The sequence below is a fragment of the Cryptomeria japonica genome, chromosome 9 (assembly GCF_030272615.1).
Source record: "Cryptomeria japonica chromosome 9, Sugi_1.0, whole genome shotgun sequence".
Taxonomy (NCBI): Eukaryota; Viridiplantae; Streptophyta; class Pinopsida; order Cupressales; family Cupressaceae; genus Cryptomeria; species Cryptomeria japonica.
In genome coordinates, this window is record NC_081413.1 from 487,771,149 (window position 1) to 487,797,362 (window position 26,214).

A 26,214-nucleotide genomic window follows, 5' to 3' on the forward strand; every position below is an offset into this window, starting at 1 on the left:
TGAGTAAAGCATAAATGTGTGCTCTTTTCATTGATCCCCAAACCCAAGAGACCCTACCTCTTAATTCAAAGAGGTTTCTTATACATTCATGTATTCACATTGCCATAAAAACACAATTTTGGAATAGGTGGTGGATGGTCTTTGACCAACGTCCTTGTAATAACTCTAAGGTGCCTTTGTATTTTTTGAGGAAACTATACTGTGAGTTCATCCTCCATAAGCTCCCTAATTATGTTAATATGAGGGAGTTCTAGGGTAGAGGTGGAGGCTTTGCCAAAGATAGACTAGGGGCTCGACGTGTACAAAATGTTCAAAATCGGGTTCCACATGCTCTAAAACTCTTGGTGCACGTGATTGTCCCTGTAGCCCTAAAGGAGTCTATGGAGATGGAGACTCTTTAGGCAGTTGCATCATTGAATGAAACCATTATCTAGCATGGGATACAATTATCACATCCTCTTGGCCTAGATGATGGTGCAAGAGCCCATGATGGTGCGACAACAGACAATGGTGTTGCAGCTATGGTACATATTGGTAGCATGCCCAACGGTCACCAGTGCAATACCTGTTTTGAGGTATGCTACGAGGTAGATGAAATTGCATGTGTAGATGGTTCAAGCTACCATCAGTGCACACGTTGTGGGGCTAGTTGTGAGTTTGGTGGTCCAGATGACGTGGTCCTCATAGATGACCTCATGCAGCAGGTCTATGGTAATCAAGTATGTTGATTTGAATTTATAATGTTTCATTTATTAAATACTTTAAATTTTCAAGTGTAAATATATATTTAATCATAGTTCAAATTAAAATAATGCAAACATAATGCATTTCGGGATGTAGCAAATTTGGGTACATCATCCACCCCACCTGTCATAATTCCTGAACCGGTATCATCATTAGAGGTAAAAAAAATTCCAATTCATGTCAAAATAGAATAATACCTTAAACTCAAATTAAGCTTTTTGAATTTATATTATATGTCTAATGTATCTTTGTGTGGGGTTTGACAAGTGTTGACTTTGGACTAGCTTTCATAGGTTCATGATGCCACAACTACGACCATTTAATTTGGCCTAGAGAGCTATACAATATTCTTCTTTGTATATATATTGTTTATAGTTTTTATTGAATATGTATCTCATTTGAATTATAATTAGTTAACTTCATGATAACATTATATGTTTTTGTATATTAATTATGTTACTCTTTTAGAGTATGTCACATGTGGATGATATTTCTCCTTTGCAAAGGACATACTTGAAGATGCCCAAGCAGAAAAAGGTAATTGAGCACAATTTTAATCAAGATACAATAGTTTTAAGAGCTTACACGTGAAATTGTAGCATGATTTAGATTATTTTTTTCCAAATTATTATGATTATGTACATGTTCATCTAGATTGATCAAGTCTAACATCTTTTGTCTTGTACATGTACAACGATGACTATGACCATTTACAACAATGATGAATGCACCTGATGATGCATTGGAAGAAGAGATGAAGGAGGTATATGTTTTTTAAATTTTATCAATTTCATGATTATATGTACGTGTGCATTCATTGTATTACAATCTTATCATTTTACATGTACAAGGAACATCGATGCCTATTTCATCAGCAATGACCCCTCCTAGGACAATAGGAGAACCATCAGAGCCTCTGGTACACATTCATTCTTTATTATAAATATCTATTTAAATCTAGAAGTAGATATATATTTATAGTTTACATTGACTTGTATCAATTGTATTTTAAGTGGTGTAGCCGCCTTCATGATTTGAGAATAACATGGATTCTCTACCTAGGCGATTTCATAAGACTCCTTCTAGTCAAAGGGTTCAAAGGGGGCCATTATTTGTTGAGCGAATTTCAACAAAAAAACCACAACATGAGGTAATCAACAATTCAATTGTAGGGAAATGGTACTAGACTATAGTCATTTTGATGTTAATTTGACAATTGTAAATTATTATTGACATAAGCAATCTAACTTGTTGTTTGAATTGTTGTTCTGCAGGCATCTACAGAGCCACACACTACTTCAAAGAGGCTCAATTTTGATGATCCACCACAACTATAGGATTTTTTAGATTTATGTACTATTAGTGGTGGCCATTGTATATCGATCTTGAGATGGCATATATGCCATTGTTTTGTAGAACTTGTATTGATTTGTCACATATGTCATTTTTGTACGTTTTATTGAGTTGGTACATATGCCATATTTTGTACATTTTGTTGAGTTGGCACATATGCCACAATTTTGTAAAAAAATTATTCTACATTTGGATATATATAAAAATGATTATATTCGATCTAATTTGTTTGTTGTGTGCATATATTCATACTTTTAACTATTTATTATTTTAAGAATTGTTAAGCTATGAAGAGTGTATATTGATTTCAATAAGAATGGTTATGTATTGAACCATAGAATCGATAGAGTCTAATCTTTTACTTCAGATAAACAAATGCCTTTTGTTGAATTCTACCCCAAATAAGACACTTACAAGTAAAAACACAATGTTGTGTCACACTTTTATAAAGGAAGTAGCCAACACAACTAAAATTATTTAACTTTGATCACATAAATTGAATTTAAAAATAATGTAAACTCATCAAATATAGAAATATTAATAAAATTTATGTCTGTTATATTAAAAAAAAAAAATTAAAAATGTCAAGACAAATTTTTTATTGTTGAAAATTAGGGGTTCTAGTCGGCGTCACCAAACAAAATGAAAATGAACTTTTTTTTTTTATTATTTTAATTTTCCAAATAGATGACATATATATGCAGTGTTAAAAAAATTAAAAATTTGATGTATATTTTTCTCGTAATAATATTTTAAAGTCCTAAATAGCTAAATTTGGTAGTTTTCATTTGGCGTCACCTTTTTGTCTACTAAATTTATCATTATCAAAAAAAAATTATACCCTTTTGGAGAAGATTCTCTCATCTAGTGAATAATATTTTTTTTAATTTTTTAATTTCATTTAATATTTTTTTTTTAATTTCAAATCAGCCTCTTTTTTAACTTAAAAAACCTTCTTGTGATGTTTAAAAAATAAAAAATACGGAAAATTGAAAAAAATTGCGAAGAGAGCTCTGCAACCAAGGTACACGAACGGTCCTTGGTTGTAGGTCGGCTCTCTACCTGGGGGCTCTCAGACCTAGTGGGAGGCCCCCACATTAATCTCTACTCGTGCCCCCATTAATGGAGAAGAAAACTGGCGGTGAAGGGATTAATACCCACAAACTAATGGCAAGAAATCATTTAGCGAAGCTGTTCAAGGGCACCGCACGATCATCCTGGACGAGGCAAGGTTCGAACCAGAGACAAATCAGGATGCAGCAACAAATCTCGAGGAAGGTGAGGTTGCCTCGGCCCCAAGAGTCATCATTAAACCTAATTCCTCTATGAATGATTGTATTTCTAAAGAAATTGCTCGGCTTAGGGATTCTGCAATTTTTTTAGCAGCCCTTGATGTAGATAAAATGTCATCTAGACATATCTTAATAAATGGTTTCATGATACTTGGTCTATTAAGCTTGGAATTCAGTTTTCATTTTGCAGAATTTTACAAAAAGGTTTATTTCTTATTTTCTTTAATGATAAAGAGATTCAAAAGAGGGTTACTGAAAAACAATTTTGGAGTATAGGCAATGCTTGTTTTAGGGTCGTCCCCTAGACTCCGCTTGCTTGTAATGAAGAAATAATGGCCCACTCCAACCCTAAATGGGTAGTTATTAAAAACATCCCCCCATTTTTGTGGAATTGTATTGCTAAAATCATGGAGTCACTTGGAAAGGTTATTAAAATTGATTCTTCAGCCTCTCTACTACCTCACATGGATGCAAGGGTTCTAATTGCATTCAACCCTGGAGTAATCCTCCCCTCGGGTATTGACATCTATATAAAAAACCAACTCTTCTCGTGTCCCTTAGAATACCTAGGAGGGATAAATGCTTGTCATAGATGTAGAAAAAGTGGCCATTACATAAAGAACTGCCCTCTGATGGTGAAGAATTTTGGTACCTCCCTCAAGAAAACTTCCAACAGAAACCAACCTCACTTGGAGTCGGAGGAAGTTAAAAAGTCAGACCCTGTTCCTTCTGCCTCCCCACCTCTTGACCCCTCTTCCCAGCCTAGGGTAGCTGAAACTCTCCCCTCATCTGATCCTTCTCCTCCCTTGCCTCAACCCCAAACCCTCCCTTGCACATCCACTTCACCTCCCTCAATTGCAGAAGCTATTCTCAAATATCAGTTGGCTTTAAAGGAAGCGAATCGGTCTAGTAGGGATTTTGATGTTCTGGAAATAGATAAGAGCAAAATAGCCATTCCTCTTGGGGAACCTAGGAAGCAAAATGCTCAACAAGTTGTCTTTGAAAAACTAAAAATGGCGGCAAATCATAGAAAACAACTTGAACTTTCATTATATAATCAAAAAATGGAAATTGAGTCATGTACCATACCCTTCCTCTAAGAGTTGATCGGAGGGGAAGATGGTGGGACCCAGGTTGTCACCAGTGCTACCGAGAAGGTCAGTCACTCCCCTTATGGACCCATAATTAACAGGAATGGCCCTACAGAGGACATGAGCACACCTCATATGGAAAATATTTCAGAGGAGACTAAGACAAGAGGTGACATAGAATCCAGTAAGCAGATTAATATAACTTCTGGTAACACTGATGGGGAGGTGGAGCCCACCACTTCTCCTTCGGACCAACCCCTTGAGAAAGGGCATGATACTAAATCTGGGATACAATCGGCTGTAACAATGGATGACAATATTGTGAAGGGGAATCCTTTCTCCCCTGACCCTAAAACCTTTGAGGTGGGAACCAATGATGAGGGAGAAGACCTAACTGGTAATAAAACAAAAAAAAAAGAAGGAAAAGATCTCCTAAAGTTGGTAAAGACAATTCAGCCAGAAAAGAATCCTTAGGACCTGATCAACTCTTTGAACTTAGGAAAAAAAGAGGGAGACCACTATCAACTGTAGCCTTTGATGCCAGCCACCTCTCTAAATTTGAGGAATGACCCAAATGTTTTGAAGGGTTTAAATCCCTTGGGGACAATTCTGAATCAACCACTCAATGATGAAAACCATCTCATGGAACATCGAGGGTTTAGAGGCCTTGGATAGGAAATATGTGGTTAAAAGATTTCTAAGTATGCACAAGGAAATTGATTGTCTTATGCTCCAAGAACTAAAATCTGTAGGATTCACTCTAGAAGTTGGGCTAAAATCCATCTGGAGGGATACCACCCCATTCTTCACCAAACACCCTAAGGGTAAGGGTGGAGCTACAATACTACTAAGCCTTAAATGGAAGAACAGGGTTCTCAAATGGGGACAATCCCCTTGTGACAGGGCAATATGGGTTATAATAAAAAATGATAATGAGGCATTTGGTCTCTGTTCAATATATGCATCTAATGACTACCAAGAAAGGAGGGAGATGTGGGAATGGATTGCAAAATTAGAAGACATCCCCTGGCTCTTAGGAGGTGACTTTAATATGGTACTCAATTCACAAGATAAACAAGGGGGAAACAAGGTGGAATGGAAAGGAGCGGAGAGGATTCATTGGGAGAGGATGATCAACAAGATGAGGTTGATTGACCCAATTGCAGGTAAAAAAGGAGAACATAACTCAGTATGGTACACCTGGTGTAACCACCAACAATACAATAAGAGAGTATACTGCAGGCTAGATAGATTTTACTTCAACGGGGACTATTTTGAAATTATCAAGAATGAGGATGGGGTTCAGTATGTTGTCATACCATATAGATTATTTGATCACCACCCAATTATGATTGGGCTAAAGATAACTAATAGCAAAATTACCCCACCCAGCCCTAACTTGAGTTTCAGAATGAACACTAGCCTGCTAAGAGATGGTGATCTCAAGTGTGCAATATACCTGGTCAGAATGTTCAATAAATGTGCAAACAACAAGCTATCAAAGATTGAAAGGTGGAACCAAAATATTGAAACCTGGACCTCACTTTGTCAGGTGGTAAGTAAAAAGAAAGCTAAGGATACCAGAGCTAATGAGATGCAATTGCATAATGCATTGCAAGTGGCTGAATTAGAACTGCAAGGGGATCTGGAAAGTGAAACAATTACTCATCAACTCATCAGGGCCAAGAATGACCTTAGAAGGATACAAAATCAGAAAATTAAAGGTTGGAGAGAAAGAGCCAAGCTCAGCTGGTTAGATGCAGGAGATCGAGGATCCAAGTTTTTCTTCCAAATGCTCAAAATGAAACAAGCAAGAGAGAATATAGATTCTATATGGGTGGACAATAAAAATCTCTCTGATCCAAAGGAAATTCTAGAATGTTTTGCTCAATACTACAACAATTATTTTCTGCAGAACCAGTTAGGAAAGAATAGGACATTGCAAGGAAATTAATCATGTCCTTGGTCCCCAAACTCCTTGATAATGAGGATAGTAAGATTCTTGAGGCCGCAATTTCAAAAAAAGAAATCAAAGAAGCTATAGAGGCCCTCAGTAATGATAAGTCCCCTGGACCAGATGGGTTCCCAGTAGAATTCTACAAGGATAATATTGAATGGATAGTGGATGATCTCCATGAGATATACTCAGAGGCTATTCACAAGGGATCCCCGAGGGAAAATATAAACCAAGGTCTGATCAAAATCCTCCCCAAAGAGGGAGATAGAACCCTTGTTAAAAACTAGAGACCTATTACATTGTTAAATGTATCATATAAGATATTAGCAAAGCTGACAGCAAGTAGATTGGAAAATATTCTACCAAAGATCATTAGTAATACACAAACAGGGTTTGTCAAAGGTCGTTATATTTTAGAGAACTTAATCACAAGTTGGGAGTCACTCCATTGGGCTAAAGAAACATGTCAGAGTGGGGCAATGCTGCTCATTGACTTCGAGAAAGTCTATGACAGAATAGAATGGGAATATATTATTCAGATGCTCCAGACTCTAGGATTCCCCCCTAGGTTTTGTAAACTGGTCAAAACTCTATTGTGTGATGCCAATGCCTCAGTTGAAGTAAATGGAATAAGATCCCCCAAATTTGCACTATCCAAGTCAATAAGGCAAGGTTGTCCCCTTGCTCCTGCATTGTTTGTCATAGTTGTTGATGCAATGGCCTATCTAATCAAAGACTCCTCTGTCACTCCTCCTATCAGGGGCATATCCTTACCTAATCAAAAGGAAATATGTAATGTCCAATTTGCTGATGATACTGCAATGCTAATTAAACTTGACGAAGAGAACTTTACTGCCCTGCTACAAAATATAAATGTTTTTTGTGTGGCCTCTGGAAGTAAGATTGCTATGCACAAATCTAACCTACTTGGTTGGGATGATAGACCCCCGGGTTGGCTCACAAAATTCTCCCTCAATTGGTTGGGTCCTTCCCAATTGGTGAAATATCTAGGTATCCCATTCTTTGTTTGTCCAAACCTAAAGGAGATGTGGGAATGGGTAAGGAATAAGATAGAGAAGAAACTCTCCAAATGGAATAAGAACTATTTATCTCTGGCTGGAAGATTTTAGGTATGTCAAAAGATCTTGGCATCATATAACATATATTTCTCCGCTACCTGGCTCTTCAAGAACTATCAGTTTAACCATATCCAAAAGTAGATAAGGGCATTCCTTTGGTCTGATGGAAAAGGCATCAAGAAGCAACATGCAGTGAAATGGGAGTGGTGTACTATGCACAAATTGTATGGTGGGATGAGACTAAAAGATCTAAGAACTCAAGGGATAGCCCTTGCTTCCAAATAGATTCTCCAAGCCATAGATGGTGAGGAACCATGGAAAGTCCTAATAAGAAACAATATATCATCCTCAATTCCAAAAAAAGCTAAGAAGTGGAAAGGCCTCCTTATGATTGACCTTCTTCTTGGACAGATGGATGTAGCCCCAGCTGGATCAGGGGTCTTCAAATCCATATGGAAAGCCTGGGAATAGGTGAAACATCTGGTGCAATACAATATGAAGGGATGTAAACAGGGACAATTCACTAGTGATAGATCTATCTGGTGGAATCTAAGTTATCATGGAAAACCACTAGCAGCCCTACAAGGCTGCTCTCCTCTTAAATGGAACAATATGGGAATTAAACACTTTGCTCAGATTCTAGAGAATGGCCAACTGAGAACATGGGAGGATCTGCAACTTGCCTTCACTATTCCGATTTCCCAACACAGAACCTATAGCATGCTTAGGTCTGCCTTATCCAATGCTCTTCCCCAACCGCTCCTATCTCATTCCCTCTTCTCCTCCTCTGCAATTAGCTGGGTTGATGGCACACCTCTTTCCTCTCTGAAAGCCAAAAACATCTATGCATCACTCACTGAGGCAGATACCATTTTTCTTCACCTAAATAAATGCTGGGAGCTAGACTGGGAACCTGGGATATGGAAGGACAGATTAGGTAGATTTTGGATGACCCCAAATGAACCAAAGAAACAATTCTTTGGCTGGAGACTGCTGTTAAATAAACTCCCTCTTAAGGATAAGGAAGGCAACCACCTAAACTGCAAAAATTTGTAGAACTCCTGAGACTGTGAAACATGTCTTTTTTTATTGTCATTTTGCAAAAGAGATTTGAAATTTGTTTGGTTTAAAACTGGATGTTAATTGTATTGAAATCATTAATGTTGTTTTAGGCTACATTAAGGGCTGTAGGAAAATTAGAAATATCTTTTGATCTTGTTTATCTTTAGAAATTCTTTGGCTCATTTGGCAATACCGTAATGATGATGTCTTTAATAACAACACCAGACACCTCACTGAGTCTCTTAGGAGACTCATCTTTCATACTGTCTCACTACAGGTCACTGTGGTCATAAAGCCAGACTCATAAAAGTTTGACAAATGGATAAAGGAAGGAGCTACCACTGTCTACATCAGAGAGCTATCCCACGGATTCACATGGGAGAGAGATGAACCAGGAAAGGCGGCATTTGAGCAAGCACTCATGGCCTTCATGAGACAGGTTGACCGTAGACACCTACATATGGAAATTTCTCGGGAGGAAGCTGACCGGATCCACTAGAGCACCTCACACCCTTACAGGCAGGACATTCTGGATGGCCGTATGGAAGTATGGCAAGATGGAGAGAAGGGTTGGGTGGCCTGGATCCCAATAGTGGGAGTTAACTCTTCTCTAGGCTCTGATATTTATTTCATTTAGACTATTACTACTCCTTAGATTATCTGTTTTGTTCATATAATATGATGTAATTGTGATTATCATCTCCCCATATGTGGTGATTCTCGTAGAATAATAATTTTTTGATGACTGCACCTTCCTTTGGTGCCTTGATACTCGCTATGCCCAGACAGTTCTGGTGATTTGTATTGACTTTTTGATATATAATCCAAAAATAAATAAAAAATACTAAAATTAATCAAAATATTAAAAAAGTTATATGTCCAGATTCATGGCTTCGAGCTCCATAGAAGTGTATTTTTTTAATTTTCGTAAAAAAATATTCTACCTGAAGAAAAAGTTGAGCAAAAGTGAAAATTTTCATAAATGCAGACAAAATAGGTAATTTGGCCACCACATCACCTGCCACATAGGTGAGTTCGACCGAACTATTTTAAATTATTTTGACTCTTTTGCATTTGGGTGCTCACAAAAAACTAGGATTATGACACCAATAGTTTGGTTGAACTTAGTTCGACTGAACTATTGGTGCCATTTAGGTGCCACATCTGCACCATGTGGTAGGGAAATAGTTCGGTGAAACTCAATTCGATCAGACTAAGTTCGGCTGGACTATGCCCAATTAGCCCCAAGTGCGACATAAATTTGTGCTTTTGCCCTTACCAATTGCAATCAAAGAATATAAAGCATTGCAACTATGGAAAACGATTTGATAAGATTTCTCAAATATTGAATTACGCATTGAAAACTCCTTGTGTCAATCACAATGAAAGTCTTGGATCACTTCAAAATAGCTTCCACTTTTATTAAATTTGTTACAATAGTTGGCTCTTTGTTCAAGATAAATTTTGATCTCAACTATTTCATAGACTTAGCTAATCTTTGATCTTTAGACTTAACTATTTGGTGAATTCGGTGATTGCTCTTTTAATAAGTTAAATGGATATTTGCCTATGTAATCAACAATATGAATATAAACAACAAAAAATTATTTTGTACAATTCATGGGTTAAAAACTTTGAATTTCATATACTCTCTATATATCTATGCTATGGATCTGCACTTAACTTTTTTTTTTTTTAATATTTTGTGTCTATTTTACCTATTTTTCAAAAAATCTTATACTTTCAGTTTGTCGATTTGTTCCACAAACATTTTTTGTTGTTATGATTGGTAAGCATTGCAATTGTGGAATATGATTTGATAGACTTTCTAAAATTTTGAATCAACCCTACAAAAATCCTTGCCTCAATCACAATGAAATTCTTAGATCACTTCAAAATGGCTTTCACTCATTCAATTGCTCGTAAAGGCCCATCATTAAAGCATGTCCAAAAGCACATCCAAATTGATGCACTTAGGAAAACTCCAACTATTGGAGCATGACTCTAAATTCATCCTCCACTTTTACTATTTGTCTACTAACTTTTGATCATAGTTACTTCATAGACAATTGGTATTATCTAAATTCCTAGTGTTGAATTTGGTTTCCTTGGGCAACTTCACCAAATTTTATGATCCTCGAGAGAAAAAGTTGTACTTAGGCTATCAAAAGTTGTGAATAGTCATCAATAGTTGTAAAAGGTTGTCAATAGTTGTCAAAAGTTGTCAATAGTTATAATGCAAAGTTGCAAGATAGGGTGATTCTTGTTTTTTTTTTCTGTATCAACGAACCCTTTCCGGGTGGGCATTTGTATGCTAGGCATGGTCCCGGTTGGATTCCCGGGTCACCCGAACATTCACGGCCCTACTGTCGCGACACCATCTCTTGGGTGCCCTAAGTTGAAAAAAATATCGAACTTTGATGGGATGTTTCTCAAATCTGGGCCATGTACGATTGATCCATTTGAGCCCATAGGATCATGTTAGGCCCCTCTATAATAACCTATCTCAGACTTTGAAGAGACAAAGCCATTCTGTTAGGGCAACAATTTTTTTGTAGATGCAAATATTGTCAGTCGCGTGCAATACAAAGTTTCAAGATAGGGTGAGTCTCATTTTGTTTGTTGTATCGATGAACCATCGATGTGAGCATGTTTGAGTGAGCATTTCTATGCTAGGCATGGTCCTAGTTGGGTCCCCAAGTCACCTGAACTTCCGCAGCTCTACTGTCGCGGTGCCATCTCTTGAGTGCCTTGAGTTCAAAAAATTGTCAAAATTTGATGGGTTGTTTCTTAGAATTCAATCCACATACGAGTGATTTGTTTGAGCCTACAAGGTCGCATTAGGCCCCTCTACAATAACCTATCTCATATTTTGAAGAGACAAAGCCATTCTCTTAGGGCAACGATTTTTTGTTGATGCAAATATCATCAGTCGCGTACACTACAAAGTTTCAAGATAGGGTGAATCTCATTATGTATGTTGTATCGACGAACCGTCAATGCAAGCATGTATGGGTGGGCATTTGTATGTTAGGCATGGTCTTGGTTGGGTCCCTAGGTTGCCCACACATTCACGACCCTACCATCGCAACACCATCTCTTAAGTACCCCGAGTTCAAAAAATTGTCAAATTTTGATGGGTTGTTTCTCAAAAATTGGGCCACGTATGAGTGATCTGTTTGATCCCACAAGGTCACATTAGGCCCCTCTACAATAACCTATCTCATATTTTGAAGAGGATAAGCCATTCTCTTAAGGGAGTAATTTTTTTGTTAATGCAAATATCGTTAGTCGCGGGCAATGCAAAGTTGCAAGATAGGGTGAATCTCGTTTTGTTTTTCATATTGATGAAAAATTGACGCGAGCGCGTCCATGTGGGCATTTGTATGCTCGGCTTGGTCCTGGTTGGGTCCCCAAGCCTCTTGAACATTCGTTGCTCTATTGTCACAATGCCATCTCTTGAGTGCCCTGACTTCAAAAAATTGCCAAACTTTGACGGGTTGTTTCTCAAAATCTGAGCCACATACGAGTGATCCATTTGATTCCATGGGGTTGTGTTAGGCACCTCTACAATAACCTATCTCATATTTTGAAGAGACAAAGCCATTCTCTTAGGGCAACAATTTTTCTGTTGATGCAAATATTGTCAGTCGCGTGCAATGCAAAGTTGCTAGATAGGGAGAATCTCATTCTATTTGTCGTATCGACGAACAGTCAAGGCGAGCACGTCTGGGTGGGTATTTGTATGCTAGACATGGCCTTGGTTGGTTCCCCAGGTTGCCTGAACATTTGTCGCCCTATCGTTGCGATGTCGTCTCTTGAGTGTCCTGAGTGTCATATCAGTCGTGTGCAATGCAAAGTTGCAAGATAGAATAATGCATGAATTACACATTAACAAAAGTATAGTGCATGAATGTCAAATAGAATCATAGATACAAAATTTATCACAAATTTTTATTTATGCATTTATAATCATTTGGTCATTTATATATACAAATTTTGGCTCCTAAATAGGTACAAATCAACTCATGGCCATCTATATAAAAATTTTGGCTCCTAAATAGGTACAAATTGACTCATGGTCATCTATATACAAATTTTGGCTCCTAAATAGGTACAAATCAGCTCATGGCCATCTATATACAAAATTTGGCCTCTGATTACATACAAATCAACTCATGACCATCTATATACAAAATTTGGCCTCTGATTACATACAAATCAACTTATGACCATCTATATACAAAATTCGGCCTCTGATTACATACAAATCAGCTCATGGCTATCTATATACAAAATTTGGCCTCTGATTACATACAATTTGGCTCATGGCCATCTATATACAAAATTTGCCCTATGATTACATACAAATCAGCTCATGGCCATCATCTATATAGAAAATTTGGCCTCTGAATACACACAAATCAACTCATGGTCGTATATACACAAAATTTGGCCTCAGATTAAATACAAATCAGCTCATGCATGTCATCTATACACAAAATTTGGCCTCTAATTACATACAAATAATCTCATGGCCATCTATACAAAAAATTTGACCTCTAAATCACTCTACCCTTTTCTAGAATCAATATAATGAACCTTGTGGATAAGCTCTAACCCTTATTGTGTTAAGCACTGCCTTGTGGTCAGATTCACGAACTTTCCATAAATTTTTATTGAGTGGTCTACCACGATATTTAATCAACTAAATATTCGCTACAACAACAAGGTTGGAGTAATGAATAATATGCATGTGTGTGTTGAAGTCCTTGAACAACCAAACATCAAATTTTTTCATATGGTACCTTTCGAAGCCATGTTCCTGTTACAACAACAAACCCTATTGGGTACTCAATAGCCTCTTCATCAATGAGTGTGATTGTCAATTTCTTTTTTGCCTCAATGCAGCGACACAAAAAGTAATTTGTCCCTTCTTCATTGTTTTCATAAGCAATAACTGCATATACATTACCAGGTACGTTATTTTGAATGATAAATTAGTACCAAAAATAGTGTAAAATGAAATAAAATGAGTTAAAATTTTCTAGTAACTAATTATCATTCAACAATACTTGGTTGCACTAAGTCAGATACATGGCTAAAATTCGTGGAAACTTCCATCTAGTTAAACTATAGTGGTTTGGGAAGTTGATATGTATCAATTGGAACTAAAGGTCTACAAGACCATCCATAAACCCACTCATACGATTCACAATCATCCCACATTAAATCTATACACAATGAGAAAAAGCATACCATCTGTCTAGTATAAATAATTGGTGAGATTGCATTTGAGCTTCTAAATGAGTGCAAGTCACTTGATCCCTAGTACATGACATGACCCCTAATGACACCATATGACCCCTCAGGACACCATATGACCCCTTAGGACAATATGATGCCCTAATGGGTCATATGGTGTCGTTAGGGGTCATATGGGGTCATTAGGGGTCATATGGGGTCTTAGGGAGAGATGGAGAGAGAGGGAGAGAGATTGAGAAAGAGGGAGAGAGGGAGAGATAGAGAAAGAGGGAGAGAGGGTGAGAGAGAGAGAGAGGGTGAGAGAGAGAGAGGGGGTGGAGGGAAGGAGAGTGAGATAGAGAAAGAGGGAGAGAGGGATAGGGAAAGAGGTAGAGGAGGATATATATATATATATATATATATATATATATATAGAGAGAGAGAGAGAGAGAGAGAGAGAGAGAGAGATCTCCCTATGTGTGTGTATCTCTCTCTCTCTCTTTATCAACTTCCCTTCCCCCTCTTTCTCCACATCTCTCTCTCTCTCTCTCTCTCAACCTCCCTTCCCCCTCTTTCTCTATGTATATATATGAATATATGTATGTGTATTTATATCAAATTATGTGCACTTATATGAATATATTCTATGTTAACATATGTAAATTTTAATGAACATAACCCATACGCATTACTATGGAAATAAAACCGTGTACGATTTATTATTATGTACAAAAACCCATACGTGTTAGTATATAGAGTAATAACTCGTAAGTGTTATTTGAATATTAAAAACCCATATGCGTTTTGCCTTGTACTTAGCCTTCGATAACAAGTTCGAGGCTTGGGTGCCTTATTTCCCTCCTTTTTACGTGTTTTCTTCTTCCAATTTGGTTTCTCAACTTCACCGCCATCAAGTTTACTCATTATCAAGTGAGTATTTTTAAAATTGCCACCATAATTTCATCCATCTTTTGAGCTTTCTAGCCATACAATTTTTTTAAAATTTGAACAATGTTAACATATTAATCTTGAATTTCTTTTACTAGTGTCTGCAGAGTTCTCAGAGACAGAGGTGTACCATTTTTTTTAATAATTTTGAAGTACTTATCCAAATTTGAAAAAATATACATATTATTGTTCTACACTTCATTCTTTATACTTTAAAAAAAATGTTTTTTTTAAAATTATTTTGGTGCAAGTTATGTGACACACATGAACATGTACTTGATTTTTAGGATGCGTTCACTTTGAAAAATCATTAAAAAAAATACTCAACAAAAAATTACAAAAAATTAAACAACTTCTAGTGCTCTCTCTTAACTATCTTTCTACCAAAGGGTTTTTAAAATACCAAATGCAACTATAACTTTTTGATACGCACGTCAGACAATGTTATGTTTTGCTGAAAATAATAGGGACACTTTTGTGTGCATGCGATATTTGACCCACTTAGTCTTATCCAATTTTGAAAACCCTTAATAGTTTGGAAACTAGATTCAGAGTACTACAATCTTTCTTTTTTGGGTATCTTCAAATTTTTAGTGGTCGAGTCTCAAATTGCTCCTCCAAGTTCATGTTTAGTTGATTTAAAAAAAAAAGAAGGTGTCCACTTAAATCCCCTTTTTGTTCAACATCTTGGCGCACTTACCCAAATCATTCATAGGTAATGTCTTCCAAAATTAAACCTCCATCTTCCTCAATTCTAACACACACTTTGCCAATTGGTCTTGACAATAGGTTTCCTTTTGGCTATGTTTGTGTGATTTTGAAATCTTCACACATTTGCAATAGCTTACAAAGTGTCTTTGAGAGGTTGTTGATCTTCCAATTCGATGTTTTTTATTGTCTAATGGTGTTGATAATAATCTATGAATCTCCTTCTAAATAAATACGATGCCATGTATTTCATAGCCAACCAAGTTACCTAGGCTTCTACTTCATTGTTCATCCCATCTAGAATCTTTTTGGACTTAAGTGCAAGAATTTTCCCTTTCTACTCTCTTACTACAAACCCTACACTTGACGACCTAGGGTTCTCTCAAGAGGAACTGTCAAAATTTATTTTAACCTAAATCTCTTCAAGAGGGATCCACACCATTGAATAAACTCACATCACCCCATAAGTGGGGGTAGATTAATATATTACATATTATAATAATGATATAATTTATATTATATCTAATATTATTTTTACATTTTAACTTTTAAAAAATTAAATATTTGTTTTGCATAAAAATCTCAGCATTAGCAAGTACACACATTAGTGTCTACCTGTCGCACTCTCTAACACGCAATAAAAACCATTTTTTAACTTTACATTTAGCCATAATCGCACAATTAAACATTTGGCATCCAATGGTTCTTTTATGAAAATAGATAAATTATAATATATTCAAAATATATTATTTCATTAAAACTTATTATATAATATATTTTAAAAATTATAATGTTGTTGAAAAGATACATATCTTAAAAAGAAAAATAAAATAAAATTTAAAATAAATACTACTAATTATGTCATCATTGAATATTTTCATCAATGTTAATAAATTAAAATTCCTTAAAAATTATTTATTTCTTATAAGATCATTCTTAAATTATCGTGTCATTAAATATTTGAAAACATTTAAAATCATTTTTAAATGTTGACAAGCAATATGAACTACTAGTATTGTAATGCTTTACTCTGACATCTTTCTTTCCATGGCTTCTTTTTTCTGCAGCGCGGGGCCTTAGGCAATAAGAATATGAAAGCCATGGATCAACTAGAACAAATCAAAAAACAAATGTTACAATTTCAATCAAATAACTATGTTTGTAAATGTGCTTCTTTGAATCTTGTATAGTTTTGAACTTATAAATAAATTATTCTTTTTTAACTAATATATTGTAATTTAAAGTAATATAAAGATATTGTAATAAGTTTCCTTCTCGATAGACAAAGGTTCCTGAATTAGTTGAACTCATTTCTAAACACAGTGAAAACAAATAATAAAGAAAATGTAACAGTCAGAAATAGTTGAACTCATTTCCATGTGATTAGCGTAATCATATTTATGAAAGAAAGGTTTTTTCAAACTACTTAAAGGTCAATGTAAATTAAGTTGCAAATAAAAATGATTATTATATGGAGCATGTTGATTAGGTAAGGGGCATGAAAAGCGGTGAAATTTATAGCGTAGAGGAAAGTGACTTCCCAACGGTAAATTTAAAATAGCTCGGTGGAGCAAATTTTTTGAAAGAAGAAATGGGGATTTTTCAATTAAGAATTAGTTTGTTATTATATCTTTTTAATGTTTATTTTAAAAACTCATCGCGTGAACACCGTTTTTTAAAATAATTCCTTTAAAGTTTTTCACTTGTCCTTAACTCAGGGTGAATGGTCTTGGGATTTCTAGGTAGTTATTAAATTCTTGACACACGTATATGTATATACTAGGCCCCTCCCCTATTGCTAGAAACTGTAGTACTTCGCTTTTGTCCTTGGTCATATAGGATTGCATAAAACTTTCCATTGTTGGTCATATGGTGGGACCTCAACGTTCACAAGTTTGCCATAACTTTTGTATTTAGAGGAGCTTTATAAAAATTTAGTGGAGATTTTTTTTAGAATTACTCATTTTTTATTGTTGGGAGGTGAAAATTATCTATTGTTACTCTAATTTGCAACATGGTTTCCAATCTAGCCAAGAAAATTGTTGAACTTGTTGATGTGGTCTCTCTCTCTCTCTCTCTATTTTGGGGCTTTCCACTCCAAAGCTACCATGTTCAACAACCAGATTACAAGTTCAAGATATATGATGGATCTTAAGACTCTAAAGTGCTTTATAATTGGATCAGTTAACATGAAGACTTAGTTCAAGTACTATCATGTCCATGATGTCAATAAAACCCTCTTTGTTAAATTGAAGCTCTCTAGTGTTGCTAAGTTATTGGTCACTAAATGCTAAGATTCTTATAGTCCTATCGACAAATTAGATCAACTTATCACAAGTTTAAAGGAGACATCCTATCCTTTCAACTATAACTAAGATCTACATATCAAATAGCTTTCTTTGTGACAAGGATGTCAAATGTTAATGGATGATTACATCTACCTATTCAACTAAATGAGAATATTAGTGTGAGTGCTAAATCTAATATTCTCTCTCATTCTCTCTCATTCTCATATCATACGAACACTTATATGCTAAAGAGGCATAACTCTTATGAGTAAGGAAAAGATAGTTGTAAAAGAGATATCTTGCAACCTGTGTAAAGAGATTATTTTAAGGGATGCGAGGAAGAGAGCTTTACATAAAGATATCTACCTCTCAAAATAGAGGAAATCGTTAATAAGGATAACATCTTTGGAAGGAGAAGGGGGATAAGAATATACACCTTCCCCAGTGCTAGGAAAAAGTGGATTCTTAGTCAAAGATTACACACATTCACTAAAGAGAGATTGTTCATAAGAAGATGTACCATCTCAACAAAGAACAAGTCCAACCAAGGGACATATATGTAGTCACATGGAGGACCACTCTAGGTAAAAAAGGACCTCAATTTATGAATGATACAACTCAACAAAGTAAAAGGAAATGTTTGTATGGAAAAAGAGAGGATCGACATAATATTCTTGCCCCTCAAGCAAGGAGACAAGGAAGAAAGACTATTATGTTGTTGTTTGAGTATGATTGAAGTTGTACCACCACAAATTTACTATTGAGATTTTGTAATTAAAAAATAAATACATATTATCAAATTCAGAAAAATACAAGTAAAACAATTAAAAAATAGTTTATTAATATATACTTTCAATTATTTATAAGATAATTTTGAAGGTAATATGAGAATCAATTTATCAAAACAACAAAAGACGTCTTATAGTTATACATATAGATTGCATAATAGAAGAATTTAAATAGTCAAAATATTATGATTAAAGATTCAAGAACATTGAAATTCACAAGAAAATCAATTTCAATAGGATTTGTAAGAAAACTTGAGCTCAAGGCTTATAGTAACTCTTGAACAGTTAGCTTGTCCATCCCAAAACAAACCTTTGTGCTTCAAAGCACCAGAAAATTGCAAATTGGAGGAACATCGAAGCCCCTCCATTACCACCAAACCCCAAGCATCATGAATACAAAGCCAAACATTGATAAAAACCCTATAACCCCAATCACACCCCCCAAACACCTTGCCGAAAACCCTGCAACCCCCAAACACCTTACTGATGACCCTGCACACCCCAAACACCTTGCAAAAGTCCCACACACCCCACAACAATCACCTGCCTCACACCCTAGCCCATGTCGCTAAAGCACACCCCACCCAAACACCCTACGCTGAAGAAACAAAGGAAACACACAAGGCTAGGAAAGCCCTAGCCCGCACAAGAGAAACAATCCACGACTTGCACTATATTTTCATCTCCAAAATAAACTAACTCATTTCCCCAAATGTACATTGTTTGTCTTTAATTAGTGCTAAGTTTTTAATTAGATTGTGTGTTATTTTTTGAATCAATGTTTCGGATCCAAAATCATGATAAATCATGAGAGAGTTATATTGAAATAGATCACATAAAATGATCCCAAACGTTGATTCAAAAACTAACACACAATCTATCCAAAAACTCAACATTATTTAAAATTGTTAAAATTGTAAATTATAAAAATCTTATAAGAACAGAAATATTTGTACTTTATCCATTTAATAACATCCTCAAATGCGGTCACATTACTGATTTACATTTCATATACAGTCTTTCACACCAAGCTATACAAATAAATGGCATGTAAAGACTTTATTCAAAACGGTACCACCTCGATAACGGTAAAGACAGCCAAGCTCCAATTGACGATGTGGCTTTACTTTCTTAACCATCACGCCAACCCTTCCTCGACACAGATCTGTCTCTTTCTCTTATTTATAACTCTTCAGCTCTTGTTTTCTTACAAGGTGGTTCGTTACAAAACGTTTTTCAGACCTTTTATAGCTTCAGAGCAGGGCGGAGAATCATGTGTTTATTATTGTCTTCTTTGTTGGGTTTAGATGGGATTGGAAGCCCACAGACCAAGGTTCGAAACCTCACAGACAAGCCCTTGTATGTTCAAATTCGTGTGGGTGCCATTCTGAGGAAGGCCTACAGAGTGAAGGCTGGGTGCAGTAAAACCCTGAGCTCCACCAACATCTGCACAAAGTATTCTCCACAAGGCCACAGCACTTTTTATTATGATGGAAGCTGCGAGCCCTATGTCTGGATTCACACTCCTACTTTTGCTGCCTGCTCTACTGCTAAACAGCAGTATGTGAGCCTCGCTGATTTGGAGGCTTGCAGAGTGCTCAGCGTTTGCCAAGACTCAATGAAAACAGCTTTTTCTGTAATCAGGATTTACAGATGAAGAGACTTTTTCACCCATTCACCCACTCTGTTTCTTCAGTATTCTCTTTTAGAAGTTTTTGGTTGAGGTACTGAGATAATTTTTGTTGTGCTATTGTTGCTTTTATGTTATGCAATGTTTTTCAAGGGAGGGAGATGTACAGCATCCATCAGTTTTATGTGTCTATGTGAAAGGATTTTGGCATATACATCTGATGGGCTCTTAAGACAGAAAAGTTTGCTTATTAGTTGATTTTGTCATCCACATAATATGTACACTGTTGTATACATCTGATGGGATTTTAATACCAAAAACGTTCGCTTATCAGTTGATTTTAACACACAAGTTGATTGATGCATTGCTCAACTTTTGGCTATGGAGTAGATTGCATCGATCTTTTTTGATTGCAATTAGTTCAGGTAATATGCATTTTGCAGATTACTTAAATGTAGAGCATGGTCGCTTTTGTAATAAATATGTTAGTACAAAGTTTTGTTTAATAATGCTTTTACATTCAACTGTCTGTGTTTTTGTTTGGACAATTTGTTTCAGACCATATTCAGCCATTTTAAAAATAAATAAACTTAGATAATAAATATTTTGTTGGTTATTTAAAGCTGTTTATATATGTTTAGCGTTGTGCATGTATCTATCTAACGTTGACCAATGAGATACTCTGGCTTGTATTTTAAGAGAGAGTTCTATGCCACACTCGGTATTTTTTTGAGTGTTGTCGAAGAATCTCTGCTAAACACAGTTCAAAGAAATAATAAAGAAAATGAAAGAGTCAGAAATCTACGTAGACAAAGAAAGGTTCATGGATTTGACTTGAGGTGGTATGAGTTAGTTGAACTCATTTCCATGTGATTAGCGTAATCATATCTATAAAAGAAAAGGTTTACCTTATTACTGTAGATTAGGTTGGAAATAAAAATCATTATTATACATAAGTGCATGTGAAAGACAATGTAGATTAAGTAAACCTCATAAAAAGAGGTGATTTTTATAACCTTCAATGTCTTCTAAATGGAATAAAATTTATTGTTGAGTTTTTGTAATTAAAAAATAAATATATATGATCAAATTCAGAAAAATACAAGTACAACAATTAAAATATTGTTTATTAATATATCTTTTCAATTATTTATAAGATAATTTTGAAGGTTATATGATCAATTTATCAAAACAACAAAAGATATCTTATAGTTATATATACAGACTGCACAGTAGAAAAATTAAACAATCAAAATATTATGTTTAAAGATTTCAAGAACATTGAAATTCACAAGAGAATCAGTTTCAATAGGGTTTGTAAGAAAACTTGAGCTCAAGGCTTATAGAAAGTCTTGAGCAATTAGCTTGTCCATACCAAAACAATAGAAAAAGAAAAAATAAGACATTTGTAGATAACATGCTTGAAGCCTTGGATAGGTTACCATATATGCTTTGTTAGAAGTATTGAAACAACTATTTTGAAAAGTCACAATCTTGAAATTGTTTTCATTGGACTCTTATACTTGCCATAACATTTTTGTTTTAATATAGTATTTATTAATTAATTAAATAATAGAAAATAATAAAAATAAAAGTTGCTCTGAAGAGCATTTTCCCTGAAAACCATATTTTCTTTAGTCCAATTTAAACACACTGTTTCAAAGTTACTAACATTTGAAGTTTGAAAGTGGACAGTTTTTGTATTTAAATTGTTTTCCAAATATTAATAGAAGTTTAATAAGGTCGATATGACTGTACGGCTGCCGCCAAGGCAATTTGGTGCGGCCATTAATGCAGATTGGAGAACATGTACGCCATTCTTCAGACTGACAAGACGCGTCGATAAAAGGTCTGTAAAGCTTTAAAACCTATTTTTATGTCTTTTTCTAAAAACTCATCACGTGAACACGGTTTTTTTAAAAATCATTCCTATAAAGTTTTATCAAGTGTCCTTAAATCATGGTGAATGTAAGGAGGGATATCTAATTAAATTCTTCATATAGGGGAAAGGACCTAGTAGTTGAGCATGTTTCAATTGTTGTGAGGGTTGTTGATACCTTTTGTTCCAAAAATTGAACAAATAAAACCTATTGTTTGAAACAAAAAATATCAATTTTTGTTAAGAAATGTACCAACAGTTGTTAGGAAATGTACCAATAGTTGTTAAGAAATGTACTAATATTGTAAAAAGTAACCAATCAGGTGATGCCACATCGGCTGCACAACTATTGGGGTCTCTTTTGCACGCCTATTGGTCTCACTTTTTTTTGGGGCTGTTTTGGACACCTTGGCAAAAAGCATGCTGATGTGGCATCATATTTGATGATGTGGCCCTGAAACCTTAGTTATAAGCAGGGGACTTGCCAAGTAAGCTGCTGTAAAAAAATCAGAGTGATTCGAAATTTTCAAGTAGGATTTTGAGAAGCGTGAAGTTAGGGTGCACGACTACTGGATCCTTTCCCCTAGAAGAAGAAGAAAAAATATAGTACTTGCCTCAATCTTCCACAGTTAAAACATTCACACAAAACGAAATCTCCATTCATAATCTTCTCAGCCCTAAAATTCTTCCAATTCAAAACCAGATCCCCAATTACAACCTTCCGAACTTTGAAGGTTTTCACTCTGAATCTTTCACTGGAAGACACTAAAAAATCAAATCTCGGAAATCGATTCAGGGTGTGGGCCTTAGGGCAAGGCTTCCAGTCAAACTGGCGCTGTTAAATTTGAACCTCGAATGCTGTAAATACGGCCAAATCCCACCATTGTCTTTCTTTCTTGATCCTGGAGACGCCAACAAACCTTGTGCCGCACAGATTTGTCTCTCTGGGATCGAAAATCGAGCCCCTTGTCCCCTACTGCATTCCTACTTATGCTCTGGCTAGCTGGATTGGTAGTTATTCAACATTTATGGGGGCTGCTTTGAAGTTGAGGTACAAGAGGACTGATAATCATGCGTGTATTATTTATTGGGTATGGCCCCCAAAGACCAAGGTTCGAAACCTCGCAGACAAATATATAAAGTACCACCGCAGCCTCTTTTACAGTTGATTACATCAATGATTTGATTGATGTGTGACAGGTTGCTAGGTTTTGCTTCGAATATATTTAGGTTTTGAGGGTACGCCATATTAAGAGAGTTTTTTTAAAAGTGATTTAGATTAATTTAATAAAATGTACGTTAATAAATATAAATTGGTTTAGTTAGTAAATGATAGTTAGATATTGATAATTGGTAATAATTATTTAAGAAATATAAATATTAGCATAAGGGAAACATGACGATCTTTTTGTTGTTGTCTCTCTATATATCACTTAACTGTTTATAGATATTGTTTTAGCTTCTAGGTAGTAACAATGCACGTTGTGAGATCCCTTATGCGTGCAAGGGTCAAAAAGTACACATTTCAAAGTGTCGCTCGATACCTGCTTAAAGATGCCCCAATAATTATGCACTTAAAATTGTGAATACTTATGCACAAAATGCTTTAGTAGTCGTGCGCTATGGATACCAATAATGATGCACAAATGGGCCAATTATGGTCCAAAAATGTTAAAAAATGGGTGGCTATTGGTACATGTGAAATTTATTAATGTTCTTTACTAGGATTTACCATAAATCTACTAAGAACTCCCACTACTTAGATAATATCCGTCTTGTACATAGCATACGTAAGGCTTCCTACAACACTAGCATATGGAATTTTAGACATCTCTTCAAGTTCATCATCTATTTTAGGACATTGCTTTAGAGATAGCTTAGTTCCAATTGGAAAGGGAATACTAAGTAGTTTACAATCATGCATGGAAAAACACTACAAAATACTATTAATATACTTGTTTTGACTAAACCATATTTTTTTGTTAACCCGATCCGTATCGATTTCCATACCCGGGATATATTTTGCAGCTCTTAAATCTTTCAATATCAAACGTAATAATTAACTCATAAGTTCCCTAATCATCCACTTATCATTTCCAATAAATAACATGTCATCGACATAAAGCACAATGATTAGTAATCAATCATTAATTAATTTGAAATAAATCTTCACTTCTAACAAAGTCCCGATTCAAAGCAAAAACATCAAATTTCTGATACCACATTTTTGGTGTATGCTACAAACTGTGCAAAGATCTCTTTAACCTACAGACCAAGTGTTCTTGTCCCTTCACAATAAAATTAGTAGGCCGTTTTATAAATATTTTCTTATCAAGATCCCCATGTAAGAAAGTTGTTTTAACATCCATTTGCTCTACTTCTAAATCAAATACAACAACAATAGATAAAAAGAATCTAATCAAGGTTAGTTTGCCACTAGAAAAAAAATCTCAGCAAAATTCACTCCCTCAACTTGTGAGTAACCTTTTGCCACTAACTAAACCTTGTACCATTCCAACTTTCCATCTACTCTAAATTTCTTCTTAAATATCTATTTGCATCTAATGGCTTTTCTCCCCTTAGGCATCTCTACTAGATCCCATGTGTCACATTTGTCCAAGGCCTTTATTTCATCTGTCATTGCCTCTAACCAAGACTCATGCTCATATGAAAATAAGGCCTCTTTCACATATCTAGGTTCATTGTTAGTACATGTTAAAACAAAAAGACAACCAAAATCATATGGACTATATCTACACCTATCAATAAGTTTACGTTGTCTAGTGGATCTTCTTTGAGGTGTAACAAGATGCTCTAGCTGTTCATCTTCAAGATTCTCTTCTAATCCTCCTTCTCCACCTTCATGTTCATCAAGTTGTTCTACATGTGCATCTTCTTGAGGTTGTTCTATCTATGTATCTTTTTATGGTTCAACCTTGAATTCAAAATGCACTATTTTGTTAGGCTTTACCTGAGGTTATTCATGATTTTCAAATTCTTTTAGCTCCATGAAAATTACATCCTAAGAATATACCATTTTCATCTCACTGCCAAAAAATCTAAAATGAGAAACTGATGGTCGTTTACTAGTCCATATCTCATAGGGAGTTTTATCAACACGAGTAGAAGTAGGTGATTTGTTAATTAGAAAAACAAGCATTACAAATTGCTTCAACCCAAAAATGTTGTTCAAGATTTGCACTACTCAACATGCTTCAAGATCTATCCATTAAATTCCTATTCATCCTTCTCTGTAACTCCATTTTGCTGTGGAGTGTATGTTGTTTTCTACCTAACAATTCTTGCATGCTTATAGTAGTCAAAAAATAATTTTCAAAACCTCCACACTCAAAGAGATCCAAGACTTGTATTACTCCTTCAAATGAGTTACAACAATACAATCTCTCTCTGAATCGCTACAACACTTCATTGCTTAACAACCTGTGAATAATGTGTCCCCTTCAACTCAAGCACTAAATATATAAGCATGAGAAAAACCATAAATCATGGTTTTTAAAACCATTTCAACACAAATCACAAAAAATGGAAAACTTTCTCATTCAACTTGTGATTTATCTTCCTTAAAAGATTTTCTTGATCTTATCCAAACTTTCTATCTCTTTTCATGCGTTTACTATTTTGGCAATTAAAAAACATCTTACAAATTGTCATAATTCATTAAAACTTATTAAATTTTGTGAATTAATAATTAAACTCAAATATAGTAACAGCAAGGTTAAAATTTTTTCTCACTACGGTTGAGACATTTTGTCAACAGAGGTCAGATTGACTTGGTACAGGACTTAGCTCTCTATCACTACAGCTCTTGTTTCCATGGACTTGTTGAACTCACAGATGTCATTAAGAATCTTACATCTTAAATCTTCAACTATATTATGCACTTTTTAAAAATCTTTGTGTTTCCTTGGACAAAATTTTATTCCCGGTTTTAGAATGTGGGATAAAAGCAAGAAATTTTATTTTGTTCAACTGCCGTCAGTGAAGCATAGATTAAAAGGTTAAAATTTTTACCTTAAACTTATGAAATGGCGTAATAATTCTTCACGAGTCTTCTCATTTAGAAATCTCATGCAGCTACGAGCGTGCGGATATGGCAGCGTTTGTGAGTGCAGACTTGAATCGGCAGCCTG

At 35.2% G+C, this 26,214-nt stretch overlaps 1 protein-coding gene across 1 annotated transcript; it reads left to right on the forward strand.

The window, feature by feature from the left end:
- The first annotated feature begins 6,436 nt into the window (after window positions 1-6,436).
- Window positions 6,437-20,211, forward strand: LOC131039979 (uncharacterized). The gene is made up of 2 exons (XM_057972847.2): window positions 6,437-6,671; window positions 19,862-20,211. Exons 1-2 carry the CDS (start codon window positions 6,437-6,439, stop codon window positions 20,209-20,211), a joined length of 585 nt encoding a protein of 194 aa, XP_057828830.2.
- The last annotated feature ends 6,003 nt before the right edge of the window (window positions 20,212-26,214 follow it).